Source organism: Panthera uncia, chromosome E3 (genome assembly GCF_023721935.1).
Source record: "Panthera uncia isolate 11264 chromosome E3, Puncia_PCG_1.0, whole genome shotgun sequence".
In the NCBI taxonomy this organism is placed as follows: domain Eukaryota; kingdom Metazoa; phylum Chordata; class Mammalia; order Carnivora; family Felidae; genus Panthera; species Panthera uncia.
Window position 1 is genome coordinate 30253073 of NC_064815.1, and position 25962 is coordinate 30279034.

At 57.7% G+C, this 25962-nt stretch overlaps 1 protein-coding gene across 3 annotated transcripts in view; it reads left to right on the forward strand.

Annotated features, from left to right (window-relative positions):
- FBXL18 (F-box and leucine rich repeat protein 18) overlaps window positions 1–19864 on the forward strand; it is a 59115-nt gene extending 39251 nt beyond the window's left edge. Inside the window, exon 5 of one of the 3 annotated variants that reach the window (XM_049638970.1) lies at window positions 18001–19864. In XM_049638970.1, coding sequence (XP_049494927.1) covers window positions 18001–18088 — 88 coding nt within the window. In that variant the 3' untranslated portion in view covers window positions 18089–19864. Of the gene's footprint in view, window positions 1–532; window positions 5314–9911; window positions 12563–18000 lie in introns of those variants that run through there. The other 2 variants (XM_049638971.1, XM_049638969.1) reach the window with 2 other exon arrangements.
- The last annotated feature ends 6098 nt before the right edge of the window (window positions 19865–25962 follow it).

Sequence of the window (25962 nt, forward strand, 5' to 3'; positions counted from 1 at the left end):
GCAGGGCAGACTGCCCCCTCTGTGGGGTGGGGAAGGGGGGGAGGAAATCTGACCCCCCTTAGTCATGACTTCAGGTGAGGGCTTGTGGCTCCCAGCAGCAGGGCCTGGCAGAGGGCCGCCTCATCTGACTTGGGGGGTTCTGTGCCCACAGGGTGGCCTGTGGGCAGGCAGGTTTGGCTGCCATTTCTTTCTCCACCCCCTGCGGGTGTTGTCCTGGCCAGGCGTGGCTTCTGCAGCTCCCAGGAGCCCCCACTGTGTAGGAATGCGATGGCCTGTTCCGACAGGCCGCTCTCCTGGTCCCTCCCCTGGCAGGAGAATGGGTGTCTGGTGTCTCCTGTGAACCCCACAGAAATGCCACCACCCTAAGTCGGTGGCTTTCCCTCTGGCTGCCCCCCGCCCCGCTGCTCCCGGAGGCCCATTTCTGCTGGTGGGTGGGGTGGCTCAGCCCTGCGCCTTCCCCCTGCGGCCCTGCGCCTTGCCCCCGCGGCGCCCACCTCCACAGGGCCCCGCTAACGGCTTGCCTCTGGTTCAGTTTCCAGGCTGAGCGGCCCGCGCTGAATGTCGTCATCTTCCCTCTGCTCCACGAGGGCCTGACCAATGTCATCCGGGACGTCCCCATGGTGCACCTGGATGAGATCACCTTATTTAAAAGCAGAGTGGCCGAGGAGCCACCGAACTTGTGGTGGTGACAGGTTCAGCTCGCACCGGCCGGAGCGGCTTCCGTCAGCCAAGCCTCTCGCCTGCCGCTGTCGCCTCTGTCCGTCTCCTGGGCCAGGAATCGGGACTGCCCCGAGTGGGCACGTGGCCTCGCCGCTCCTGCCCACCGCCTGCCCCTGCCGGACGCCAGGGCCTGTTGGGTCACAAGACGAAGAAAGCCCCCTCCGCCCAGCCGTCCTGTGCACCCACCACCCCCAGGCCCCCCCCGGGGCTTCCTCTCGCTTTCTCTTGGCCCTCACTGAACCGTGGGTTCTGATCCGTGAGGAGGATGAGAAGGAAGAACCGGCTGTCGGGGCGACCTGCAGGGCCCCACGTGGGTGTTGACCTGAGACCCGCGTCCGTCACGGGGCGCCGGCTCCTGGGGGCCCTGATGAGGCCCCCAGGGCTGCCCCCACTGCTACTTCAGCCCTCCAGAGTGTCCGTCTGTGCGTGTGTTCCTGGCCACCTGCCGTCAGGCTCTGTGGAGGGGCGGCGGGGGCCCAGTGCTGCGGTGACGGCGCGGGGGCCTGTGAGGGTGACTCGGCTTACCCCGTGACACGACGACGCTGCCCGTAACCGCGCTCTCCTTCCCTCAGGCCAGCTGGGAGCTCACAGGTTTTGTGGCTGCACGTTTGGGCTGCTTTTTCCCAGTAAGACACGTTTTAACCCAGTAATGTCCCCAGTATGTTTCCAGGCAGACAGCGTCAGCCAAGTTCAGGGCCGCTGGCTGGGCAGGGCCCCCCGGGGCTGGGATTGTGGGGTACGGCCTGGGGTCTGGCCCGCCGTACGGCCGTCATGACGTTCGGCTTTAAAACCTGCAGCCCCCTTGAAGCCCCGTGTTTCTGGGAAAGTACAGATACACCTGACTTCATTAAAGCAACCTGAAATATTAAAAGTTAGGAAGGACATTTAAGGCCAGAGGAGGGATCAAATTACCCCATTTCATATAGCTTTATTTAGCACTTTAAAAAATTCAGTGCAGCTATTCCAAAAGTGGGGAGCGACTGCCCAGCGTCCAGGGCCTCGCTCCCTGTGTGGAGCCCACTGCCTCTGCCTTCTCGACTGCAAGACTCCCCCGGAGCCGTCAGCCCCTCATCCGGGAGCTTCTGACGGGCTACGGCTGGTTTCCTTCTACCCAGAGAGTCCGGCCCCACTGCCCTTGGCGATGCTCCTGGAGACTTGGGGGGGATGCCGGGCACCTTCCAGCCAGCCAGGGGCAGGCCAGTGTGTGGAGGCGGCCTTGTGCTCTGGGCCAGGGCCACAGAACCCGCCGGGCCCTGCTCATGCTGCCGGGACCCATCCTGGCTGGCATCTGCTTTCCGGCCCCCAGCCCGGCCATCTTCCCGCTTGGTTTCTGTGGTGACGGTCTCCCCCACTCTCCCGTTCTGTGTAGCGTGTCCTACAGTCAATCTACTAGAAGACCAGGTTCCGGGGCTTTTCATTCGCCTTTTCCTTCCCTGGATTCGTGAGGGGCAAACGGTTCAGCAGCCCCCGACCCCGCCGGGCTGAGGGGCTGTGGGGGGGGCAGACAGCAGCTGCAGGAATCAAGCAGGCCTGGGGTCAGGGCCCTGGGAGAAACGGTCTGTCCACAGCCTCTGCCCATCCCAGCAACTTCGGTTGCTCTCCCCTCCCCTGTCTGAGTGGATGGGGTCTGCATGGCTGGAGGGGGGTGGTTTGCACGCCCTTTCCTTGCCCCAGGCTGCAGCTGGCAGTTCTCTGCAGCCTGGCCAGAGGGACTGGTCTGCAGGCTGTCCGCAGATGAATGCCCTGCAGCCTTCACCTTGGAGGTCCCGATGCAGTCTGAGAGCCATGCCTGGCCTTGCAGGCTGAGGCACAGACTGCCCTGGGCCCCGGAGAGACAGGGCTGAGGTCCCTAGGGGGCCACGTGGCCGTAGATGAGGGTCTGAGAGTTGGTGGGAGCACCTCCCCTCCCCAGTTTGGGGACATATCTTTCAGGCGGTGCCCAGAGACCCGCAGGCAAGCGTGGTCAGTGCAGGCAGTGACTTCTCGTGCTCAGTGCAGGAGTGTGTCTGGTCGAGGCCTGACCGCTAGGGAGGTGTGACCCGGGAGGGAGGTGGCCCAGGGCCCTGGGTGGCCCTGGGTGCCCTGGTCTCCTTCAGAGCAACCTGGGCTCAGGCTGGAGAACGCGCTTTGTCCAGAGGCTGCGATCGTGTGTTCACGCGCTGGCCTGGACGGCCGTTCTCCTGAGCAAGCAGTTTCCACCGGCGGCATCGCCTACGCCCACTGACAGGCTGGGAGGGGCCGTTCAGCGGAGGCCGGGGCAAGAGCTGCCGTGGAAAACGGCCCCCAAGCGGTAGACCTCGTATTGTTCGTGTCCCCCGTAGCCGTTCTTCTACTTAGGGCGAGAATTTCCGCCACTTCGACACCCGAGACAGGATCCGCCAGATGTTAATAATGTGCTTGTTCGCGCTAAGTGCCATTTTGGCAGCAGCGTTAATTGCAATTTATATTCTGCAGCATTTTATGCTGGGAAAAGAACCCACCCTAATGGTCCCCACTTGGCAGAACTGGGCTGTTAAGTGCGGACCATATGCTGCCTGCTGAGAGGGGCCTGGTCAGCACCGGTGGCTGCGTGTGCATGTGCACACGTGTCCGTCTGTGCGCACACACGTGAGTGTCGTCTTCCGTGTGCTCGCCTCTGCATGTGACCGAGTGTGCGTGTGTGCACGTGTGCGCGTGAGTGTGTGTGGGTGTGAGAGAGAGAGAGAAAGCGGCCCGGGGACAAGGTGGGAATGACAGTGAGGGAGGAGAGACCGGGGCATTTATCCCTGTTGAAACAGAAGCCCCCTTGCCCTCCCACGGCCGCTTCTCCCTCCTGGGCCCAGCTCGCCCCTGGACCCGGCGGCTCACTCCTCTCGCTCCTCTCCCGGGGCCGGCTGTGCTGCTCGCCAGGCCCTGACTTTGCTGCCACCAAAGCCCCTGGCCGGAGCGTCTGAAGGTGCTCCGGGGGTGGGGGGCGGGGGGAGGCATCCGGAGCGCCAGGAGAGCAGAGGCCCGCAGGCTCCCTTCCCTGCCATTGGCTTTTCATTGTCACATGCGAGTATTTTCATTTCCGAGCCCAAGGAGGCTGGACTGGGGACTCTTCACTCTGTCAAATGACTGGGGGGCAGACCTTATCCCTGCCTGGCAGCTACCCTTCTGAGGACCCGACGATTCACGGGTCTGGGCCCACGTGTCCACCAGGCTGGAGGGTGTGCTCTGCTCGGGCCGGCGACTGTGGCCCAGGATGGGACCTGGACGATGCCCCGTGCACCTCGGGTGGCTCTGCAAGGCTGGGTGTTGGGGGCAATGCCCCCTCAACCACCTCTGCACGGGGACCCCCGGCTGTGGGCCATCGGACGGGAGGACGAACGTGGCGGGTTCTGGCCAGGAGAGCGGGCCCAGGGGAGCAGGGCCGCAGGAGCCGGAGGACCCAGATGTCTATGGGCCCACGAGGGTCTGAAACCAGCACGTGCCATCCTGATCATGCCAGCGGCCCTCCCGGAGTCTGTGCCAAGAACCGGAGTCTGTGCAGTGACCCCGTGACCTCTCCCCACCTTGCAGGACAGGGACCCTGCCCTGTGGACCCACCCTCACGACCTCTGAGTGGCCCTGGGGCAGCGGGCAGCCTCCTGCTTCCTCTTGCCCTTGTTATTTCCTCCTTGGAGGTTTGAGAATTGCTAAGACTTTGTAAGAAGAAATACTATGATCTGAGAAATCGGTGAGGCCAACCGTGGGAGATTTCGGCGGTTCCGGCCAGAAAACCTGAGGCAATGGAGATGTGGAAGGAGGACGGGCGCCCGAAGTTCTCGTGGCCTTGGCCCTGAACCTCCTTCCCTGCTTGGGCAGGAGGGGACGGGATCACGTGGCAGGGGCTCGGTGCCCGTGCGGTGCTCGCCTGTCTTCTCCGCGTCGGGGGCGCAGAATTCTCACGGGGCACGTAAATGTCTAAGGTCTCGGATACAGGCCGGGCGGTGTCACCTGAATGTCTGCTTTCTGGAACTCTTCCAGAAACCACGGGAGCGTGGGGCGTTGCGTTGACGTCACAGGGTCCTCTCCGGGCCAGCCAGATGGGGAACGTGGGGGACCCGGGGCTGCTCGTCGCTGTGAGGTCAGGGAGCCAAACTCACCACCTGGGAGGCTCAGTCCGCGCCAGAAGCTGCCGGACCCGACGAGGGAATAGTTTCCCGTGGAGTCCTAACGGTGTGAACTGGAGGCGTGTCTGCTCCTCACTGGAGCGGGTGGGTGGGGGGCCACGGTACGAGGAGGTGAGAGGCCATGTGACACCGTGGCGCAGGTGGGGTCTCCGGCGCTGGCACCAGCCGCCCCTCTGCCGGCCGACCACCGCCTGTCCCCGCGCAGCCGACCCGGAGCCGTTGAGCTTGGCACGTTTCCAAGGGGGTGTGGGGGGAGCTGGCAGGGGGTCTCACGGTATGTGGTGACCAGGTGCTAAGTGACCAAATATGTGTCACCTGCCTTTCCACACAGACCCCCTTATCTATCCGTCTGGTGATGCCCACTCCTGAATTTTGTGTCCAGATGACATTTTGAATGGGTATTTTCATGTAAACTTGTGGCATGTGAAAAGTTTCAAATAAAGTGGACTTGATTTCGAAAGACGGGTGGCCATGCAGTCCTTCCGGGAGGGACCCTCCCTGACCTTTCCCCTGCGACCCTCCCCACCCCCGGGGGGTGGGGGGCACCAGTCACCCACGGCTGTTCTGACGTTGGGGTGACGGGGACGGACACGTGAGACCCGGCGGAGTATCCGGAGGCTGCGCGGGGCTCCCCGGAGGAAGCTGCTGGGTCAGTTCACGTGTGCTGGGGAGGGAGGTGGCCGGGCAGGCAGGACGCAGGGACACGGCGTGGCCTGAAGCCGCTCTCTGCTCCCCAGTGGCAGCTTGAGCTCTGGCAGTGCCTGGTGACTGTCTGCCATAGGTGTTATCCAGGGGCCGTGGGGACCGTGTCCATTTTGTTTATATTATATACGTGTGTGTGTGTGTATGTGTATGTTTTAACTTTTAAAAATGTGTTTCCTTATCTTTTTTAAAAAGTTTTTTTAGTGTTTATTTTTGAGAGAGAGAGAGCGTGATCGAGGGAGAGGCAGAGAGAGTAGGGAGACAGAGCACGAGTTGGGGAGGGGCAGAGAGAGAGAGGGAGACACAGAATCCGAAGCAGGCTCCCGGCTCCGAGCCGTCAGCACAGAGCCTGATGCGGGGCTCAGACTTAACAAACGGTAAGATCGTGACCTGAGCCGAAGTCAGAGGCTTAACCGACTGAGCCACCCAAGTGCCCCTGTATATGTATTTTTAATTGTGGTAAAGTATATATATAACAAAATCACTACCTTAACCATTTCTAAGTGTCCAGTTCAGGGGCACTGAGCACATTCACACTTCTGTGCATCCGTCACCACCATCCCGCTCCAGAACTTTCCATCTTCCCACACTGAGACTCTGTCCCCCAGCCCCCGGCTCTGGGAGTCTGAGGACGCTGGGGACCGCAGAGGAGTGACTGGATTCGTGCTTCTGGGACGGGCTTATTTGCAGCATGTTTCAGGCCGAAATATCCGGCAGCAGACCAGGGCTGTGGGAAGGGGCTGTGGCTGCAGCGTGGACGGGGTGGAAGGTGCCAGCCGAGGCGGAGAGGCCAGGGCGGGTGGGCGTAGGAGTGAGAAATCCGGCGTCCCGTGCTTCAGACACGCGTGTGACCCGGTGGTTAGGGTGACAGGTGAGTGGTGGGGGGCGGAGCCAGGGCGGGAAACCACGCGGTATGCCGCTGCTGGTGTAGGACAAGCCATGCCAGCCTCAGGGTGTAGACGAGCAGTTGGGGGATGCTCGTGGCTTCCGTGGGGCAGGTGTTTGGGCAGGGCGTGGCGTGGTGCCTTGCCCCAGTTCCCTGGTGCCCGGAGCCTCTTCCGGCGGCTGGAATCTTCCAGAGGCCTCTTAGGTGACGGTGGTTGATGCAGGCCGTCGACCGGGAGCTCAGCCGGGCCTGTGGCAGGATTGCCTGCGTGTGGCCTCTCCATGTGGTCTCTCCACGTGGGCTGCTTGGGTTTCCTCCCAGCACAGTGGCCGGGTCCTCAGGAAACCCAGACGCTGTGCCCTAGCCTTGGACGTCCCGTAGCGTCACCTCCATACACTCCGTTCACTGCGACGGTCACGGGTCCGCCAGATCCAAGGGAAGGGGACGCGCTGTCGCAGCCCCCGGTGGGAGTCACGCTGAGGGAGGTGTCACTCGCCGAGCGTGTGGAACGGGAGCCCAGTGTGGCGTTTTTAGCAAGTGCCTCGTGGTCAGGGGAGGGTGCCTGCATGCGGGGCCGTTGTCCCCCCCCGGGCCGTTGGCTTCCCCGGCCAACCTCACCCGGCCTCGCGGGTTGCCGTGGAGGAGGAGGGACCCGCCGAGCCTGGGAGGACGACGCCTGCTTCCCGGGGGCCTCCTCAGCAGATACCCCTGGTTTGTGGGGAGCACTGTGCCGCTGGGGGCAGCGAGACGTGAAGAGGTCTGCACGGCCCGGAAAGGCCAGGGCGCGCCCGGGCTTGACGGGGTGAGAAGCGGCCTGGCCTCTGTCCGCAGGCTGAGCCTCAGAAAAACCCATCCAAACGACCTCAAGTGAAGCTGTTCTTGTGGCGGTGATGAAAGAGCCGGACGCCCTGAGTGAACGGGGTTTGCGCTGGAAGCGTCAGGAGTCGAGGCTGGGGGAGGGAGGGGTGGCGAGAATGACAAGCTTTGGGGGCGGCCGGGGGGGCTCAGTCGTTGAAGCGTCTGACTCTTGATCTCTGCTCAGGTCACGATCTCACAGTTCGTGGGATCGAGTCCCGTGTTGGGCTCCGTGCTGATGGCGCAGAGCCTGCTTGGGATGTTCTCTCTCTCTCTCTCTCTCTCTCTCTCTCTCTCTCTCTCTTCCCCTCCCCTACTCCATTTCTCAAATAAATTAATAAAAGCCTTAAAAAAAAAAAAAGAATGGTAAGCTTTGATTGCGGCCCAGAGATTTGCACAGGATTTGTTGGTTGCCCCGTTTGCCTCTCCCGGCGGGGGGAGAAGGCGTTGCGGAGCCCTGACCTTCCAGAGCCGAGGGTCTTCTGGGAGTTCGCGTGGCCTGCCCGGAGCCCCACGCCGGAAGGGAAAGGGTGCTTTCCCTCGGACCTCGCCCGCCCGCTCTGGGGCCCGAGCCGCGGGAAGTTGCCGCATTGTGAGTTTTGCCCCTTGTCCCCCCCCCCCGGCTGCAGGGGCCACACGCAGCGCCGCCTGGGGAAGTCGGCCAAAGCCAGGAGCGGGGCCTGGGCGAAGCCCTGACGACCACCCACCCCGGTGAGGAAGGAGGTGGAAGGCCCGCAAGAGGGGTGCAGGCTCGGAACCCCTGGACCCGCGGATTGCTGCCCTCGCTCACACTCACGCCGCACACACCCCGGCCCCACCCTCTCTCACCCTTTCACGCCCCCTTACAAGCGCGAGCACGGATCCACCCTCACACCCACACGTGGCCACTCACACGCAAATACCCTCCTACGTCGTAGCTCACACCCAGCCGCTGACACGCGCGCACGCGTGTTCCCACACACGTTGCCTCGCGTACCTGCCTTCACAACCCCCCAGCCGTCACACACCCGAGGGTTCACACCGGCACCCGTGCCAGTGCACACCTCCACTCACACCCCCCCGCGCCGACACACCTCGCGCCGGCTCGCTCGCCCACGGTCGCTCCCACCTCCACACCGAATTTCATGGTGTGCACGCCGGCACCCACACTCTTACACACTCCTGTTCACACCCTCGCACTACTGTAACGGGGACGCACACTCACACACCTGCTCGAGGGCCGGATTCGTTTCACACCCCAGTTACTCAGCACGACCAGTTCAGTTCCACTCTCCTCTTGCGTCTATCGAGCCCAGAAAATTTGGAAAATTCAGAGAAGCAGAAGGGGAAAAGAAATGACCCATATTCTTAGGAGCCGGAGAGAACCTCTGTTGATATTTTAGTTCATGTCCTTGGAGTCCTCGTCCTGTGCTTTTAAAAAACGTTCTCAGACTGTGATCGTCCAATGTAGGGTTTTGCTGTACACCTGCAACGATAAAAGCATCTTCTGTCCTTCCAGACCCATCCGTCTAACAGTACGGTTTGCCATCACGTGGACGCTGCTGGTCCCCCGTCGTTGGACAATTAGGTTGTCTCTAATTAGCCACTTTTCCAGGGAATGCTGCTCTGATACCCTTGTGCTCGAGCGTTCTTCTATATTTAGAATTCTTTCCTTAGGAGAGACTCTCGTTAGTGAAATTTCTGGGTCTACATATGAATTTTTTAAGGCTGGGAGGAGCCTTAGGGGGTTGTAGAAGCAGAGCTGTATTTCGGGCGTGGGCTGAGCATCTTTCCACAGAACGATCCGGCCCGTGTGGCAGTCCGTGGCTTCAGAACTCGGAGGTCACCTCCCAGTTGCCAAGTGTCCCGATTCCAAATGTACTAGTGACTCAGGACGTCGATGATCAAGGCATATAAGGGAGCAAACGCAGACAAAGAAAAATTGATAGGTGTCAGATGATGTAAATCCTACCGAATGGTGACTCCCCACACCCCCCAAGTTTGCTTTTGCGTCCAGGGGAGCGGCCAGAGCCCCAGGTCCCTCTCTCCCACTGACCGCCTACACAGGCCTGGACCTGGGGCCTGGCTGTGCGTCCCGCCAGGCCGTCTGTGGAGGTGGCCTAACATCCCCCCCAAAGATGTCCATGCCCGCACCCCCAGGTCCCGCGACCATGTTAGGTCACGTGGCGAAGGGCAGGTAAGTTCACCCAAATCAGCGGACTGGTTACACGGACAGACTAGCCCCGCATAATCACAAGGGTTCTAGCAAGCAGAGGAGGGAGAACTTTCCTTGTGGCTGGAGGAAGGGACCGGGAACCGTGTGGCCTCCACGCGCTGGAAAGCCAAGGACACGGGTTCACCCCTAGGGCCTCGGGGAGGAGCCAGCCCCTGGCAACATCTGGATTTTAGCCAGTGAGGTTTGGGTCAGACTGATGGAGCCGTTAAGTTTGTGGGCCTTGACCACAGCGTTAGCAGCCGGCAAGGACCTCCCCCCCGCCTGTCTCCCTCCCACCCATCCTTGGGCGCGCAGGGCCGCCGGCCAAGGCAGAGAGGAACCGCCGCCCCCGTGTCCGCCAAAGGGAAGGATTTCTGGTGACTTTATTTTTTCCTTTTAATTCTTTTCCGTCCTTTTCCAGATTTTCTATAATGGTCATGGATGAACTCAATTCTGAGATGTAAACAAAACAAAACACACACAGGAGAACAAAGCAAACAGACATAATTTTGTTAAAAACGTAGTACGGAGCCCTTAACGAGGACAGATCGCGTCTCTGTGTGATAAAACAGAAGGTTGTTCACTGTGTACGGACCCGAGGGCAGATTGCCGGATACTACACGAGCTGTGATAAAACGATCGGGGTAGGTTTGTGCAGAGCAAAACCCAAGTACACACCGGCCATCAGTGGAGCGGTCTTGGTGGGGAGTGGGCTACCCAATGTGCGGTCGGATCCGGGGTCCCTGGAGCTGGCCAGAGACAGCATGGGCAGTTCAGACACACCCGGACTGGACAGGAGCCACCACCCCCCCCCCCTCCCCCTGCCGGGTCTGGGTGGTGGGGAACAGTTCACAAAGCCTTGGTGGGCTTTGAGGAACTCCTTCAGAGACATCCAGCCAGGTTCTCTACTCTTCGTCTCTGTAATTTGACTACTCCTGGGACCTCCTAGAAGTGGAACCAGACAGTGCCACGGTCTGAATGCTTGTATCCACCCCCAAATTCATGTGTTGAAGCCCTGACCCCCACCGTGATGGTGTAAGGGGGTGGGGCCTTTGGCAGGTGCTTCGCTGCAGAGTGAGACACGGGATGGGCGGGTAAGACCCCATGGGATGCTGTCCCTACCGAGAGTCCTTCATTTTTCTGGAATAAACATTTCCCCAGGTTGCTGCAGGCCTCTGATTAATTTCCGGAGTTCTGAAAAAATTGATTCTGATCGTTTTTTTCCATTGCTTCTACGAAGGCGTGAGTTTTCAAAGGCTCCTATGTGGCCACTGTCGCTCCTGTCCCCTCCTGCATCACTTGTGACAGCTGGGTAATATTCCACCGGGTGGCAATTACAACTTATTCAACCCATCCCCTGTGGTTGAACATTTTTTTTAATTCCTTTTCTTACAGTTTATTTATTTTGAGAGAGGGAGGGGGCAGAGAGGAGAGAGAGAATCCCAAGCACGATCCCAGTGCAGAGCCTGATGTGGGGCTCAATCCCACGAACTGTGAGATCATGATCTGAGCCAAAGTCAAGAGTCAGATGCTTAACCGACTGAGCCACCCAGGCACCCCAAGACTGAGACGCATCTAAATGTTCAACCACAGGGGCACCTGGGTGGCTCAGTCGGTTAAGCATCTGACTCTTGACTTTGGCTCAGGCCGTGATCTCACAGTGCATGAGTTCGAGCCCGGAGTCGGGCTCTGTGCTGATGGCAGGAGCCTGGAGCCTGCTTCGGATTCTGTGTCTCCCTCTCTCTCTGCCCCTCCCCCACTCACACTCTGTCTCTCTCTTTCTCTCTCTCTCTCTCAAAAATAAGTATTAAAAAAATTTTTTTAGATGGTTTGATTCAGTCTTCCGTGCTTACATACAATGCTGCAAATTAATACCATCACTTGAATCTTGAATATCATTTGACGTGTGTGCCAATGTCTGTAACATAAATTGCTGGGAGTGGAATGGCTTAGAGAGTGTATGCATTTGTAATTAGACAGATACTGCCCAAATTGGCCTCCACGGGGGTGGGTTGAACCAATTTACATTCCCACAAACAATGTACAAGAATCTGAGCTTCCCACGGTCTTGCCAATAGAGGGTGTTCTCTAACTTTTGAATTTTGCCGATCGGGTGGGTGAAAAATAGTATCTAAGTGTGATTTCACTGAACGTTTCTTTTATGAGCAAAGTGGAGCATCTTTTTATGTATTTTAAAGGCCATCGAGCGTTTCTTTCTCTGGTATGTTTTTCTTATTGGTTTATAGACGCTCTGTCTATTAGGGAGACAAGGGCCTTTATTTTTATGTCCTTAAGTGTGTGCTCTGCCCACGTCTTGCTCTCAGGGGACCTGGAGACCGTTGAAGCAGACGCCGTGAGCTGCTCCCGCCCTCCGGGGGCCAGCCCGGGGCGCTGGGCCCTCCTCTGCCTGAAGAGCCAGCCTCAGGGACACAGCAGGTGTCTTCTGTTCGTCACATATGTTTCTCCCTCTGCTGTAGTTACCCAGCTCTTCCTGTGGCTTCGGCAGAGTCCGCGGTGTTTCTCCAAACCCAGCCGCCTCTGCCGTGAACCTCCAGGGGAGTTCTAGCCCCCACCCCCCCGTCCTGGCCCTTCCCAACAGAGCGAACCCCTCATTTTCCTGCGCTACGTCTGTGCCTTGGGCAGACTTCCCTGTTAATTGCCATTATCCTCCCGAATTCAGTTTTTCAACCAGTCTTTCTTCCCTAATAAAATAAAGCTCATTTGAGAAACGGCCTGTATACACAAAGGAAAAATAATGTAATCCCAACATTAATATTTCAGAGTACATCTCTCCGGCCTTTGTCTTTGGACTTATATGTGTATGTATGTATCAGAAAAGACTCAGAAGGGATTGTATTCCACAGACGACTTTGCCCACCTCTCTTTTTTGCTTTTTGTGTATGTGGTACACGTTTCTGCCCCCCATAATCTTCTACACCATGACTTATGACAGCTGTGTTTACCTGAGTTATTCAACTGATCCCTCATGATTGGGCATTTAGGTTGCTCCTAGTTTTTTGCATTTATTTATTTACTTATTTATTTATTTTAATGTTTATTTTTGAGAGAGAGGGGGAGAGAGAGAGAGAGAGAGACAGAGTGTGAACAGGGGAGGGGCAGAGAGAGAGGGAGACACAGAATCTGAAGCAGGCTCCAGGCTCCAAGCTGTCGGCACGGAGCCCGATTCGGGGCCCGAACTCATGGACGGTGAGATCATGACCTAAGCTGAAGTCTGATGCTTAACCGACTGGGCCACCCAGGTGCCCCTATTTTAAATTTTTATATATTTTTGAGGGGGTTGCAGAAAGAGAGGGACGGAGGATCTGAAGCGGACTCTTTGCTGACCGCAGTGAGCCCGATGTGGGGCTCGAACTCACGAACGGTGAGATCGTGACCTGAACCGAAGTCAGATGCTCAGCCGACTGAGCTACCCAGGCTCCCGTAGTTTTTTGCTTTTATAATCAGAGCTGCAGTGAGTGTTCTTATAAACAGAATATGTGTGCATATTTTTTTCTTTAGAACAGAAAGCATTCCTAGAAAGAAAATTCCAGGGTCCAAAGGTGTTTAGAATTTGAGGTGTCAGTACGCCCCAGAGAGAACAGGCACCATCCCCCCAGTGGTGAATCGAACTATGGCTTCCTGTCCCGTGGCTCGTGTGTCCCCTCCACGCCAGTGTTTCCTGTCCGAGCGCCCAACCCTGTGCCCAGGGTTGGACCAGCTGTTGTTGCATGTGTGGGGACGTGCATTCGGTCAAGAGGGAGAGAAGGCGGAGACTCTTCACTCTGGTTTGGCTCAAGTCAGGCTCCTTGGAACACTCGTGTCTGGGAAAAAAGAAATCTGATGCTTAAGGCTTTTGTTCCTCAAATGCGTATATAAAGTCCTGAGTGTTAAACCAACGGCCAACAACAGCAGCAAACGCCGGACACAGGGACGTAGTTGCCCTTATGCACAGCAGCCTGTCTTTACACGGTTGTGGGTCATCCTGGGCAGAGAAATCCAGGTCCGCTGTGAGTGACAGACCCCCTAGGGTGGCCAAGAAAAGAAGGCGGCCAGTCCCAACGCTGCTGATCCCCCCAGCAAGGGCAGGACTGGTTCAGGGCCAGGTGTGGTCACAGGGCTGGACAGCAGGCTTTCCGGGCGCCCACCCTCATGGTGACCTGAGCCCCCCGACCTGGACCCCTCTCCTCTGCTTGCCTTTGACTCCTGAAGCAGTCTGAACCCCTTTTATGGCTCCCGGGGCCCAGCCCTCGGCGCGTCATCAGTGATCGTGTGAGGTTGGGGTTGAACCATACGTGTGTGCTCTCCCCAGAAGGACTCCCCGGCCAAGTCTGCAACCCCCCTTCAAGCTGGGGAAAACCAAGGCCTAGACCAAGCCTGGGGGGGCGTGGGGCCACGCGTCCAGTCCCTGGGGCTCTCGGCAGCCCAGGGGAGCACACGGAGCCACCCCCAGCCCAGCCCGGCTTCCCCACTTCCCCTGCAGGGGCCAGACTCTGGCTGGGACAGGAGAGGGGAGGGCGGAGGACAGCCGCGGAAGGGGGGCGATTTATGGCATAAACACGGCACTTGCGTGTGGCACTTTGCACAAACAGGACTCTCAGCTCTGTTTCCCAGAAGCACCATTATCTCAGAGCAGTGCTGCTTCCAAAAAAGAAAGGGAAAAAAAAAAAAATACAGCGAAAGAGAAGAAACAGGCTTTAGGCAGCCGAACAGTTGCCCTGGGCTGGGGGCTGTGTGGAGTGGGGGCAGAGGGCAGAGGGCAGAGGGCAGAGGGCAGAGGGCAGAGGCAGGGCGGGTGTGGAACGGGAGGCCAGGGCCCGTGCCTCCACCGTCAGATGGGCCACGCCCCGCTGCAAGGACTTCAGACTCCTTCCAAACACTTCTGCTGACAGGGACCAGGGCCCGGGCACCGAATGCCACCTTGGCTAAACAGGCTGTTCTGAGGTAGAAACAGACACACACCCCAACAAAAAAACCTATCACACACACACACACACACACACACACACACACACGCAGTTATGTCCATGGCTGTCCGAAGTCACACCTACAGGAGTAAAAGCCCACCTCCTCGCATGCTTGTGTGGCCTCTAGGTCCTACCTCCCGTCACCTCCCTGACCTGTCAGCTTTGGTGCCACAGGCCCCTGTGAGCCCCAGACATGCCCTGTGTGCCCAGCCGGCCACACTCACCATCCAGGCACCATCCCCCCCCCCCCCAATCCCACCCCGGGCGCCTCTCAGGGGCTACAGCCTCCGTCGGTCCCATGTGTCCCTCCGCGACAGCAGGCGGGGTCTGCTATGTCCCCTGAGCTGGCCGTGGTGCCTGGCACGTGAGGACAGCCACCGGTGTGAAGGGGCTCGAGTTTGCCCCGCTCTCCGTCCTCCGTTCCAGGAACAGGTTCCTGGGAGCGGCCCCCGGTGATGCTGGGCTGGGTGTGGTGGGTCAGGGAGGAGACACGGGTGGGTCTGGGCTCCCTTCTCAGGTGCCTTCTTTTTGTGGTCCCTGGGGTCTGATGGACGGCAGGGGGCTCAGAGCAAGCCCAGGGCAGAGCCTCTGAGGGTCCTGGCCCCGACCTCTGCTTGCTCAGAGGACGCCTCTGGCCAGGTGTGCCCACCGTCTGTCACAGACGGGGCCCGCCGGGCCTGCCAGGCAAGCTCCCTGGGGTCTGTCGCTGGGGCTCAGCCATCTTGCTCGTCGGCCTTGATATTTCCCGGGCCTTAGCTCCTCTGCCTGCCCACGGCCCTCTCCTCCAGGCAGGCAGGGGGACTCTGGGAGAGCCTACTGGGGACTCTGCTCCCACTGAGCTCAAGGGCACCTTCCCTTTGAAGGTGTGTCCTTCAAGTCCCAGCTTGGGGGTCTCCTTTGCAGCTGGGCAGACGTGGGCACCCGGGACTCACCCGGGCAGGGCCACACGCCTTCACCACCTGCCCGGAGGAGGGCTCACAGGACTACCCCATGACCCCTACTCTGGGGTGAGGCTCAGGGAGGAGAAGTGGCAGAGAGCGCCAGCTGCGGGGGGGCGGGGGGGACTCAGGCCCTCGGGGCCCCGCAGCTCGGGTCCTAAACTTCCCAGAAGCCGCGTCAGTGTAGCAAAGATAGTTCTTTGCCCCCCCCCCCCCCCCCCCCCACTCCGGACCACGCAGGGGAGGGACCTCGCTCTGGCTGAAGGGGGCTGTCGACCCTCGAGCCCCCCCTCACGGATCATGCCCCGGGGTCCCCCACACTGGGGAGGGTCTCCCCCACCCTAGGCTGCCCACGAGAGGCCCTGCTGGGGTTGGGCGGGTTCCCACAGCGAGTCCCAGGCCAACGCCTGCCTGGCCCACCGCATGAGGGGCTCGCAGGCCCCGCGGCCCCATGTGTGCTCTTGTGCGCCCCTCAGCCAAGCTCCCGGTCACCCAGGCATCCCCGGGTCCCCTCAGGCCTCACTCAACGCCGTGGGGGTCGTGGGGGACAGCACTGTGGGTGTCTCCCCCGCTCAGGAGTCCGTGTCGGCACCTTGTGTCTGTCACCTTTTTTTTTTTTTTCCTGGACCCCCAGGAAGACTGTATTTTACGTCGTAACCTAGTACAGAGAACACAGACATAGTAACCGGAACTAGAACGTCAGGAGGCAGTACCTGTCCTGAGTTCGAGGGACGCATGCTGAGTTTTTATCTTGTATTCTCTCATTCTGTTATTTCCCCTCTCTCTTTTTTATTTATTTTTTTATTTTTTTTATTTTTTTTAATTTTTTTTTTTCAACGTTTTGTTTTTTTTTTTATTTATTTTTGGGACAGAGAGAGACAGAGCATGAACGGGGGAGGGGCAGAGAGAGAGGGAGACACAGAATCGGAAACAGGCTCCAGGCTCCGAGCCATCAGCCCAGAGCCTGACGCGGGGCTCGAACTCACGGACCGCGAGATCGTGACCTGGCTGAAGTCGGACGCCCAACCGACTGTGCCACCCAGGCGCCCCAACTCTCTCTCTTTTTTAAATGTTTATTTGTTTTTGAGACAGACAGAGTGTGAGTGGAGGAGGGGCACAGGGCACCAAGGAGACACAGAATCTGAAGCAGTCTCCAGGCTGTGAACCATCAGCACAGAGCCCGCCGTGGGGCTCGAATTCCGGAACGGCGAGATCGTGACCTGAGCCAGACTAGGACACTTAACCGACTGAGCCACCCAGGCACCTCTCTATTATTTTCTCTTTAATTAAAAAGCTGAACTTTGGGGCGCCTGGGTGGCTCAGTCGGTTGAGCGTCCGACTTCACCCGGGTCACAATCTCGCGGTCCGCAAGTTCGAGCCCCGCATCGGGCTCTGGGCTGATGGCTCAGAGCCGGGGGCCTGCTTCCGATTCTGTGTCTCCCTCTCTCTCTCTGCCCCTCCCCCGTTCATGCTGTGTCTCTCTCTGTCTCAAAAATAAATAAACGTTAAAAAAAAAAATTAAAAAAAAAAAAGCTGAACTTTAGTTGGATGGAGCTTTCTGGTGAATTTTCCACCTTGGCATTTGGGAAGGATGGTTTACTGTGTGGGGCAACATCTTATGCCCGTGGGAGGTCAGCTTCCCCGGCTCCCTCCTGCTAAGTCCCAGCGATTCCCCCTTTACCGGGAAAACCAAAGCCCCCAAACGTTTCCAAATGCCTCTGGGGGTGCGGTATAGCCTCTGACCCCCTGATGGGAAAGTTGGTGGCCGGTCCTCAGGCTCCTTGGGTGGCGTGTGGGGTAAAGTAAGAGTATTCTACGTCCTTGTCAACACTTGGTATGGTCGGTCCTTCCTTTTAGCCGTGGCGGGATATGTATGTCTCACTGTGGTTTTAAATCCCGTTTCCCTAGAGACTGTTGACGTGGAACATCTTGTCACCTGGCAGAGCAGAGTGTCACCTTTGGCGAAATGTCCGTTCAAATCTTTTGCTCATTTTTTTTCTAATCGGATCATTTGTCCTATATTGAATTGTAAGAGTGTTTTGGGGTTTTGTTTTCGTTTTCTTTTTTGTAATTTTTTAACGTCTTTACTTATTTTTGAGAGAGAGGAGAGAAAGAGCGAGAGAGAGAGCGAACACGTGCGCGCGTGAGTGGGGGAGGGGGCGGAGAGAGGGAGGCACAGAATCCGAAGCAGGTTGCAGGCTCTGAGCTGTCAGCACAGAGCCCGATGTGGGGCTTGAACTCGAGAACCGTGAGATCGTGCCCTGAGCCGAAGTCGAACACTTAACCGACTGAGCCACCCACGCGCCCCCTAAGATTTGATTTTTAAGTCATCTCTACACCCAGTGTGGGGCTCAAACTCACAACCCCAAGATCAAGATTCACTTGCTCTTCTGACTGAGCCAGCCAGACGCCCCACCTTTTTGGGGTTTTTCAAGGTACATTTTTTGAAGAGCAAACTTAAAAAATGTTTTGATGAAGTTCAGTTTGCTGATTGTTTTTTCTTTTATAATTTGTGCTTTTTGTGTTGCTTTTCAGAAATCTTTCCCACACCCAGTGTCACCAAGATTTTTCTCCCCCTTAATTTTCCTTCGGGAAACTGTCGTTTCAGTGCCTACATTTCAGCCTGTGATCCATTCACAGTGTTGTGCAGCCCACACCACCGTCATCTCCAGAACGTTGACATCTTCTCAAACTGAAGCTGGTCCCCATCCAGCGCTCCCTCCCCAGTGCTTTCTCTCCTCCCCAGCCTGGCACCCACCCTTGTGTCTTCTGTCTCTGTGCGCTTGACCCCTCTGGATACCTCCTCGTGCAAGTGAAATTACACAGTATTTGCCCTTCTGCGTCTGGCTTCTTTCACTCTGCATGGCGCCCTCCAGGTTCATCCATGTCGTAGGAGGTGTTGGGATTTCCTACCCTACCCCCCCCCTTTTTTTTAATTTTAGAGAGCGAGAGGGTGTGAGCCAGGGAGAGGTGCAGGGAGGGAGAGAGAGAGAAAGAGAGAGAGAGAGACTGAGAGAGAGAGACATCCTAAGTAGACTCCATGCTGAGCTTGGAGCCTGATGTGGGGCTCAATCCCACAACCCTGGGATCTTGACCTGAGCTGAAATCAAGAGTCAGACACTCAACCGAATGAGCCCCCCAGGAGTCGCCCGAATTTCCTCCCTTTTAAAGGCTGAATAATATTCTAGTGTGTGTGTGTGTGTGTGTGTGTGTATCATGTTGTTTATCCATTCTTCTGCCCACGGACACTTACGTTGCTTCCAAATTTTGACTATGGCTGTTTATGCTGCTATGAAAATGGGTGCACAGGTATCTCTTTGAGTCCCTTCCTTCAATTCTTCTGGGCATCTTCTTTGCTGGATCATATGGTAATTCTATGTTGAATGTTTTTTCCCTCTTATTCATGTGTTTTTTTTAGAGTGAGAACGTAAGTGGGGGAAAGAGGCGGGGGTGGGCGTGGGGAGGTGAGAGAATCTTAACCAGGCTCCACGCTTAGTGTGGAGCCCAGCATGGGGCTTGATCCCATGACCCTGGGATCATGACCTGATCCGAAATCAAAAGTCAGATGCTCAGTCAGATTGAGCCACCTAGGTGTCCCCGATTTTTTTTCAGGTTTATTTATTTTTGAGAGAAAGAGAGAGAGAGACCGAGAACAAGCGGGGAAAGGGCAGAGAGAGAGGGAGACACAGTATATGAAGCAGGCTCCAGGCTCTGAGCTGACAGCACAGAGCCCTATGTGGGACTTGAAGTCATGAACCGTGGGATCATGACCTGAGCTGAAGTTGGATGCTTAACCAACGGAGCCACCCAGGCACCCCCTGAATTTTTTTTTAATGTTTGTTTATTTTTGAGAGAGAGAGAGAGAGAGAATGCACAAGCTGGGGAGGAGCAGAGAGAGAAGACAGAGGATCCAAAGTAGGCTCCCTGCCGTTAGCACAGAGCCCAACACAGGGCTCGAACTCATGGACTGTGAGATCATGACCTGAGCCAGAGTTGGTCGCCTAACCGACTGAGCCACCAGGCGCCCCCCTGAATTTTTTTTAAAGTATGCTCCATACCCAACGTGGGGCTTGAACTCACAGCCCTGAGATCAAGAGTCACCTGCTATACCGACTGAGCCAGCCAGGCGCCCCTCCGTGTTGAATTTTTGAGGAACCGCCATACTGTCTTCCACACTGATGAGCTTGCCCCTCACCGCCAGTGTCCCTCCCTCCTTCCTCCTGAGGCTGCCGCACTCCCCAAGTTGCTTTGCTCCCCCAGGGAATCATCCTCTCCCCTCCCCCTGGTTCGTGCAGGCCCGGGTGACCTCGCCTTACGGGCCCAAGGAGGCCAGATGGGCTTTGACCGAACAAAGTAGTGTCAGCCATTGAGTATGTCCTCCACCTACATTTTGTTTTCAGCCAACACGTTTATTTAACATTAACTAGGAGTAAGGTATGGAGTTGAGATTATTTTTTGGTTTTGTTTTAATGTTTATTTTTGAGAGAGCACGAGCAGGGGAGGGGCAGAGAGAGAGGGGGGACAGAGGATCCAAAACGGGCTCCACACTGACAGCAGAGGGCCACACGAGGGGCTTGAACTCACGAACCATGTGATCATGACCTGAGCCCGAGTCCGACGTGCAACTGACTGAGCCACCCAGGCGCTCCTGGAGTTGAGGTATTAATTGTGGGCTAGAACTTACGTTCCAGAGGGAAGAAAAGGATGCTGTGTCAGCCAGCCTCCAGGAGGGCCCCTGATGATCCCTGCCTCCTGGGATTCCCTCCCCAGGAGCCCCTCCCCTCCCAGATGGGCCCGGCCTGTGCCATTACCAGGATATTGCAGGAGCAGGGGAGGCTAGGTCAAAAAAGACATTACAGCCTGGGCTTCCCTCCCATATTGTGAGGGTTCTCAGGCAGCCGTGCAGAAACTGAGAAACTGAGAAGTGAGAAACTGAGGCCTCCGGCCGACTCCCTGCTGTATGAGGGACCCCTCTCAGAAGAGGAGCCTCTGGTCTAGTTGAGCCTTCTGATGAGCAGAAGCCACAGCCAACAGCCCCCTGCAATCTTGTGAGAGACCCTGAGTCAGAACCGCAAGGTCAAGGGGCTCCTAGATGCCTCCCCCCGTCAAAATAGCACATGCCTATAAATGCTTCCTGTGTGAAGGTGCTAAATTTATTGTGCAGCCACAATTGACTCGTACAGGTGTCTGTAGACATAACCATCCCCAGGTAGGGGGTGATGAAGGCCACTGGAGATGGACAGGTAAGTCCTTATAGGGTAGAGGAGCGGTGTTTTCCGCATGCAGGAGTCAGGACAGGCTTCATGACAGGAGACATCACTACTGCACTAACAGCTAAGAATGGCAGGAGGGGTGGGAGGAGGGGTGCGTGTGGGAGGGGACGGAGAGGGGAGGAGGGAGGCATGGTGGTGGCAGATGTCATCCCCTGTGTCTGCAGCTCTTGGCCTTTTTCATCTTAGGAGTGCTTTTATGATCATACCAAATGCACGTAGCTTGTATCATAAGTACAGCAGTGGTAGGTTATATTTACGGGTTACGCGCTCTGTGTCAGGTGCCGTTTTAAGCCCTCTGTGATCTCATTTAATACAGCCCCACAACCATCAGGTGGAAGGCATTACTTCCCCCCTCCTACCCAGCGTGACAGCCAGCTTTCTCAGTAACATAGCCCACCGGGCTCACAACTACAAGCACCCCCACCCCCAACATTGAGCGCCCTTGTAGGTCTCATGGTGGTGGTCTGGGAGGTGGTGGTAAAACTAAATATACATCTTATTTTTTGTCTCTCTTGGCTTTTTCGATCAGGTGTCCATTTCATCAGGTGATTTTTACACCTTGTGCCAATCATTGATGGATTAGCAGACCAGAGGCGGGCCAAGGCAGAGCCCTATAGCCTCCCTCTGCAGACCTGTCTCCAGGAGGTCCGTCAGCAGCCCTAGGAAAATCCTGCTCCCCCCATCTGGGTTCCTAAGTCAGACTTGCATTTGCCTAGGACTGACTGCTTTCAAAGTGCTGGACCCTGACCCCCGCCTTGTGCTTCATTAATACATTGTTTCAGCGTTTCTGCACAGGGAGCCTCCTCTGTCCTGCTTCCCATCCCTCTGGGCTCCCGAATACTTAGGGATGAAACCTCTCTAGAATGAGAAAGGCCTCGCAGAGCTCTGGGCCCGCTCACGCCCAGCTATCTTTTTGGGGGGCGGTAGGGGTGCCCCGGAAACGCCAGGCACTTCTCCCCTTCAGCTCTCTGCTGGGTTGCCCGGCAACCGGGTACTCCTTATCAGCTCCCAGACAAGCTCCAGCCAAATCCTGAAACGGCCCCACCTGTTTTTCAGTTTGCGGTTTAGGTTTTTTTATTTTATTTTAGGAAGTGAAATGAACAACACTCATTCTGGAAGGGGAAGATAAGGCTGGGATCCGCCTGAGCGATGTCTGCTGGAAAGAAATCTCTTTTAACTCGTGGGCAATTTTCCAGCATGGCTCGGGTGTTGCGGAAGCTGGTGGCACGCTTGCTGGGAGAATTGGATGACGGGCTGTGGGCACAGGCCAACCAGGCGCGGTGGCTGGGGTGGCATTTCGCTGGGACATGACTTGGAGACCTGGGGAGCAAGGGGGCCTAGACCCCATCTCCTCACCCACTTGAGGCATTTGCAGGCTTTTGCTCTCCAAGGGTTACATTTCCCAGACCCTCTGTTGCTTTTTAAACAACTACAGCCTGACCCTCCCTGACACTGGAGAGGCATTCCTTGCTTTATTGCCATCTGGAAACTGTTCTGTCTGGCTTCTGAGGTGGCCTCATTGCTACATTGAGTCTCTGGGAGAACACATTCCCAGGATGTGTTTGATAGCAAATACTACAAAAGAGTAGAAAACCTAGTGCAAAATGACTTAATGATAAAGATTATTATTATAATTTTTATTTATTATTAATACAAATTTATTAATTAATTTATTAATCAATACAAATTTATTATTAATACAAATTTCAATAAAGGAATGGTATGGTAGACTTCAGGTCAGGATTGATCCAGCAGCTAAGCAGTGTCTCTAAGGACTCAGTTAAGGATGGTTACTGGCCAGCGGAGCTGTATGATGCCTTGTTTATTCTTACCCCTGAACCAATTTCTATCATCTCGTCTCTAACCTGGGAGATGAGAACACCCTGATCTGCCTAGACCGGCAGGGTCTACCCAAACTTTGGGGCTACTGCTGAATGGGGGTGGGGCAGGTGGGATTTTGCGGAACACACGGCATCCGCTGAAACCTCTTCTGATATACATGTGTGATGACTATTGTGGATCTGACCTGAACTGATCTGATCCGAGTTGTTCTCTGTCAACCTGCAAGTCTGTGTGTTCTTAGAGGGGATGACCCTGTTCTGAGTCTCAGCATCCAGTGCTGTCCCTTTCCCGTCTCACGGCCTTGCCTCTGTATACTCTACCCTCTGCCATGCCTGTCTCCCTTCAAGTCCTCTATTGCTCTGTGCTTGGTAAGCCATAGGGCCTTTGCGCAGTCTGTCCCTCTGCCTGGAGTGCCAGAGACAGAGAGAGACAGAGAAGCAGAGAGAAATCAGATTAACAGATTAGCAGGGGCCAGGGGCTGGCTCCGTTGATGCCCCTCTTGCTCTTTGGGTTGTAAATTCAAGCCCCACACTGAATGTGGAGACTACTTAAAAACAAAATCTTAAAACAAGGGGTGGAGAGAGGAAGAAGAGAGGCCAACAGAGAAAGAGGTGAGAAGTGGTGCCTGGGGGCTAGGTTGGGCTGCTGACCCGTGCGTGCATGCGAGGAGCTCTCCCGGCCTGACATGTGGCTTCTGGTTACGTGGCTGTGGCTATGGTCAGACTTGGCCAAGATGCCCTGGAGCATCCTGAAGGCCAGGAGCACCGGGAGGTGCTCAGTGCTGCCATCTGAGTGGTCGTCGGTGCGCCGTGGAGGGAGATGAGAGAGGAGGAACCAGCTTCCCCTTCGGGGCCGGCCAAGGCTCAGGGCTTTCAGGGAATTTCTGGGCACTGGTGCGGGGGTACCGGGCCGTGGGGTGCACCAGAGGAAGGGCTGGTCTCCCCTCGACCACCAGGGTCTGCCCAGGCATCACCAAGTTGTCGGGATCAGATGGGCCCAATCTGTCAAGTACAGATGGGGAGACTGAGGCCCTGGAGGTGGGGACCAGCCCAAGAGCCTGGGACACCGTGGGGGCAAAACCAAGGCTTCTGCTCCTGCCCTTTCTCTTAGTCTTTCTGGCCCACCACCCCATCCTGAGGGACCAATAGAGAAGGTGGCCCAATGTCTATCCCCAGCCGCCGCCACTGAGGAGCCATCTCAGGAGGCCTCCAGAAGAGTCTGTGAATTAAAATCCAGTGCAGGGCCCCAAGGCCAGGACTGTGAGCCCTGGTCGGGACTGTGCTGGGCTGTGGGGTCAGGCTTGTGTCAGGACTGGCTTGAGTCTCCCTGTCATCCCATAGGGCAGAGCCGGCAAGGGAAGCAGAGGCCAGGCAAGGTGGCAGGGGGGTGAAGAGGGAAAGGCCAGGAGGGCACCAGGTCAGCAAATGCTTCCCAGTGCTGGTCCTGGGCTCAGCCCATGCACAGTGGGGACCCCACAATCATGGTGGAGCCACTAGGGCGCCATGGCAAGGGGAGGGACGGTCCCCAGGTAATGGTAGGACCTGGAGAGGTCACAGCCGGTGGAATGTCCCAGAAGGCTTTGCTGAATAGAGACAAAGGAAACTGGGAAAAACATTCTGGGGACGGGAATAGTACACTCAGAGCCCCCAGGCGGGAGCACCAGGCAGAGTGGCTGGCCTGAGGGAGGGTCTGGGACTTTCCCTGTGTGGCACACACACATGTGGCTTTGGGGGCCGCAGAAGAGCAAGGGCCTGGGGCTGGACAGTGATAGTCGCCCATGCGAGGGGTGACAACCATCCAGGTGAAGGCCAACAACCGTCCAGATGAGGGGCGACAGGTGCCCAGGTGAGGGGTGACAGGTGCCCAGGTGAGGGGTGACAGCCGCCCAGATGAGGGGTGGTGGGCCCAGCCCAGCCATGGAGAAGATGGGAGAAGGTGAACAGGCCAGCGGTGCAGAGGAGGGAAACCCCCGGGAGCACAGGCGGTGGGAGCACCCCCTTCCCCCCGCCTCCTGCCTTCTGTCAGTCCAAGTGGGGCTGGAGGGGTCAGGGTGCCAGAGACAGGACCCCTGAAGCCTGCGAGGAGAGGAGGATCCGAGCCGACTGGGGGCTGGGCACAGACCCTGGGCTCTGGGGAGCGGCAGGCAGCAGAGGGCGGGAGTGCAGGGGTGGGGGTGGGGAGGAGAGACGAGGCCAGGCAGGGCAGGGAGGCCAGGCAGGGCAGGGGCGCAGCACTCTGGGAACAGTGGGAAGGTGCTCCTGGAATTGGCATCCGGTCCCGGTGGGCCCCGTCCACCCCCGTGTGCCCTGGGCCTACCCTCTCCCTTCACCCCTGCTGGGGGTGTGGGAGGCACGGCCAGGGTTGCTATGGTGATGGCCAGCAGGTGTCAGCAGAGCCTACAGAATCTGGAGGAGGGGGCGTGGACGCGTGGGGGGGCGCCTGACGCCCCTCCCCTGGGGCTTCCACCGGCCACCCCAGGAGGGACCCCCCCCCAGCCCCACCAGGCCCCAGGGGGCCCTCACGGCCTCCTCTGCCAGGAGCCTTGGGCAGCTGTCCTGACGTCCCCGTGGGGCGCACGGCCAGGGACAACGGGCCTGGGTTGGGGGGCCCAGGAGGAGCTCTCCCCTCAATAGGCCAACGAGAACCCGGGCTCCGACCCGGCGGGCGCTTGGGCCAGGCGCGGCTGTCCCCGACCTGGCTTCCCCATCTGTAGGACTGGGCCGCGGCCAGCCGGCCGGAGCAGGCCCCTTAGGAGCTCAGCCCTTGCCTTGCCCACCCCTCAAACCTGGAAGCTTCTCTGCGTCAGAAGCCACCTAGTCCCAGGACTCACACGCACGCAGGGCACACATACCCCTTCCCACCTGCCTGTGGACAAGTCCGCCTCTCGCTTCAGCGCTCCGTGACCCCCTAACCCCGTTGTACACGATGGTCACTGGGGCCCAGGGAGGCAGGAGCCTTGGGCAGTGCCGGCTTTGCTGTCCCCCCACTCTGAGCTTCGGGCGGGCCGGTGGCTGGCCCAGCTCTCCGGGGAGGGGGAGGGGCAGGGGGAGGGGGAGGGGAGGGGGAGGGGGCCCTTGGGCCTTCAGCCAGGCCGCAGGACGCAGGCCACGTGACTACTAGGCCGGACGGGAACGGGGAGGCGGGCTGGGCCTCTGGCGGGTGATGGAGGGAGCGATTCCACGCAGGAATGAGATGAATCCACACGCCCCTCGCTCTCCCCTCCCCCTCCCAGGCATGCTGCCAACGCCGCCACCGGAAACGCTGAGGCCTGCTCTTTTTTAAACAAAGTCCCCGCTGCCTCCATTAGCGTATTTTCGACACCAGCAAATTAAAGATGCTGCGAAGGGACCGAGGTTGGGTGGGGGTGGGGGGGGGCTGCTGCCGCTGAGTCCCTGCACCTGTCCGGCATGGATGCCTCTGGCCTGATGGGCTCTGTGGCCTCTGGGGACCACATG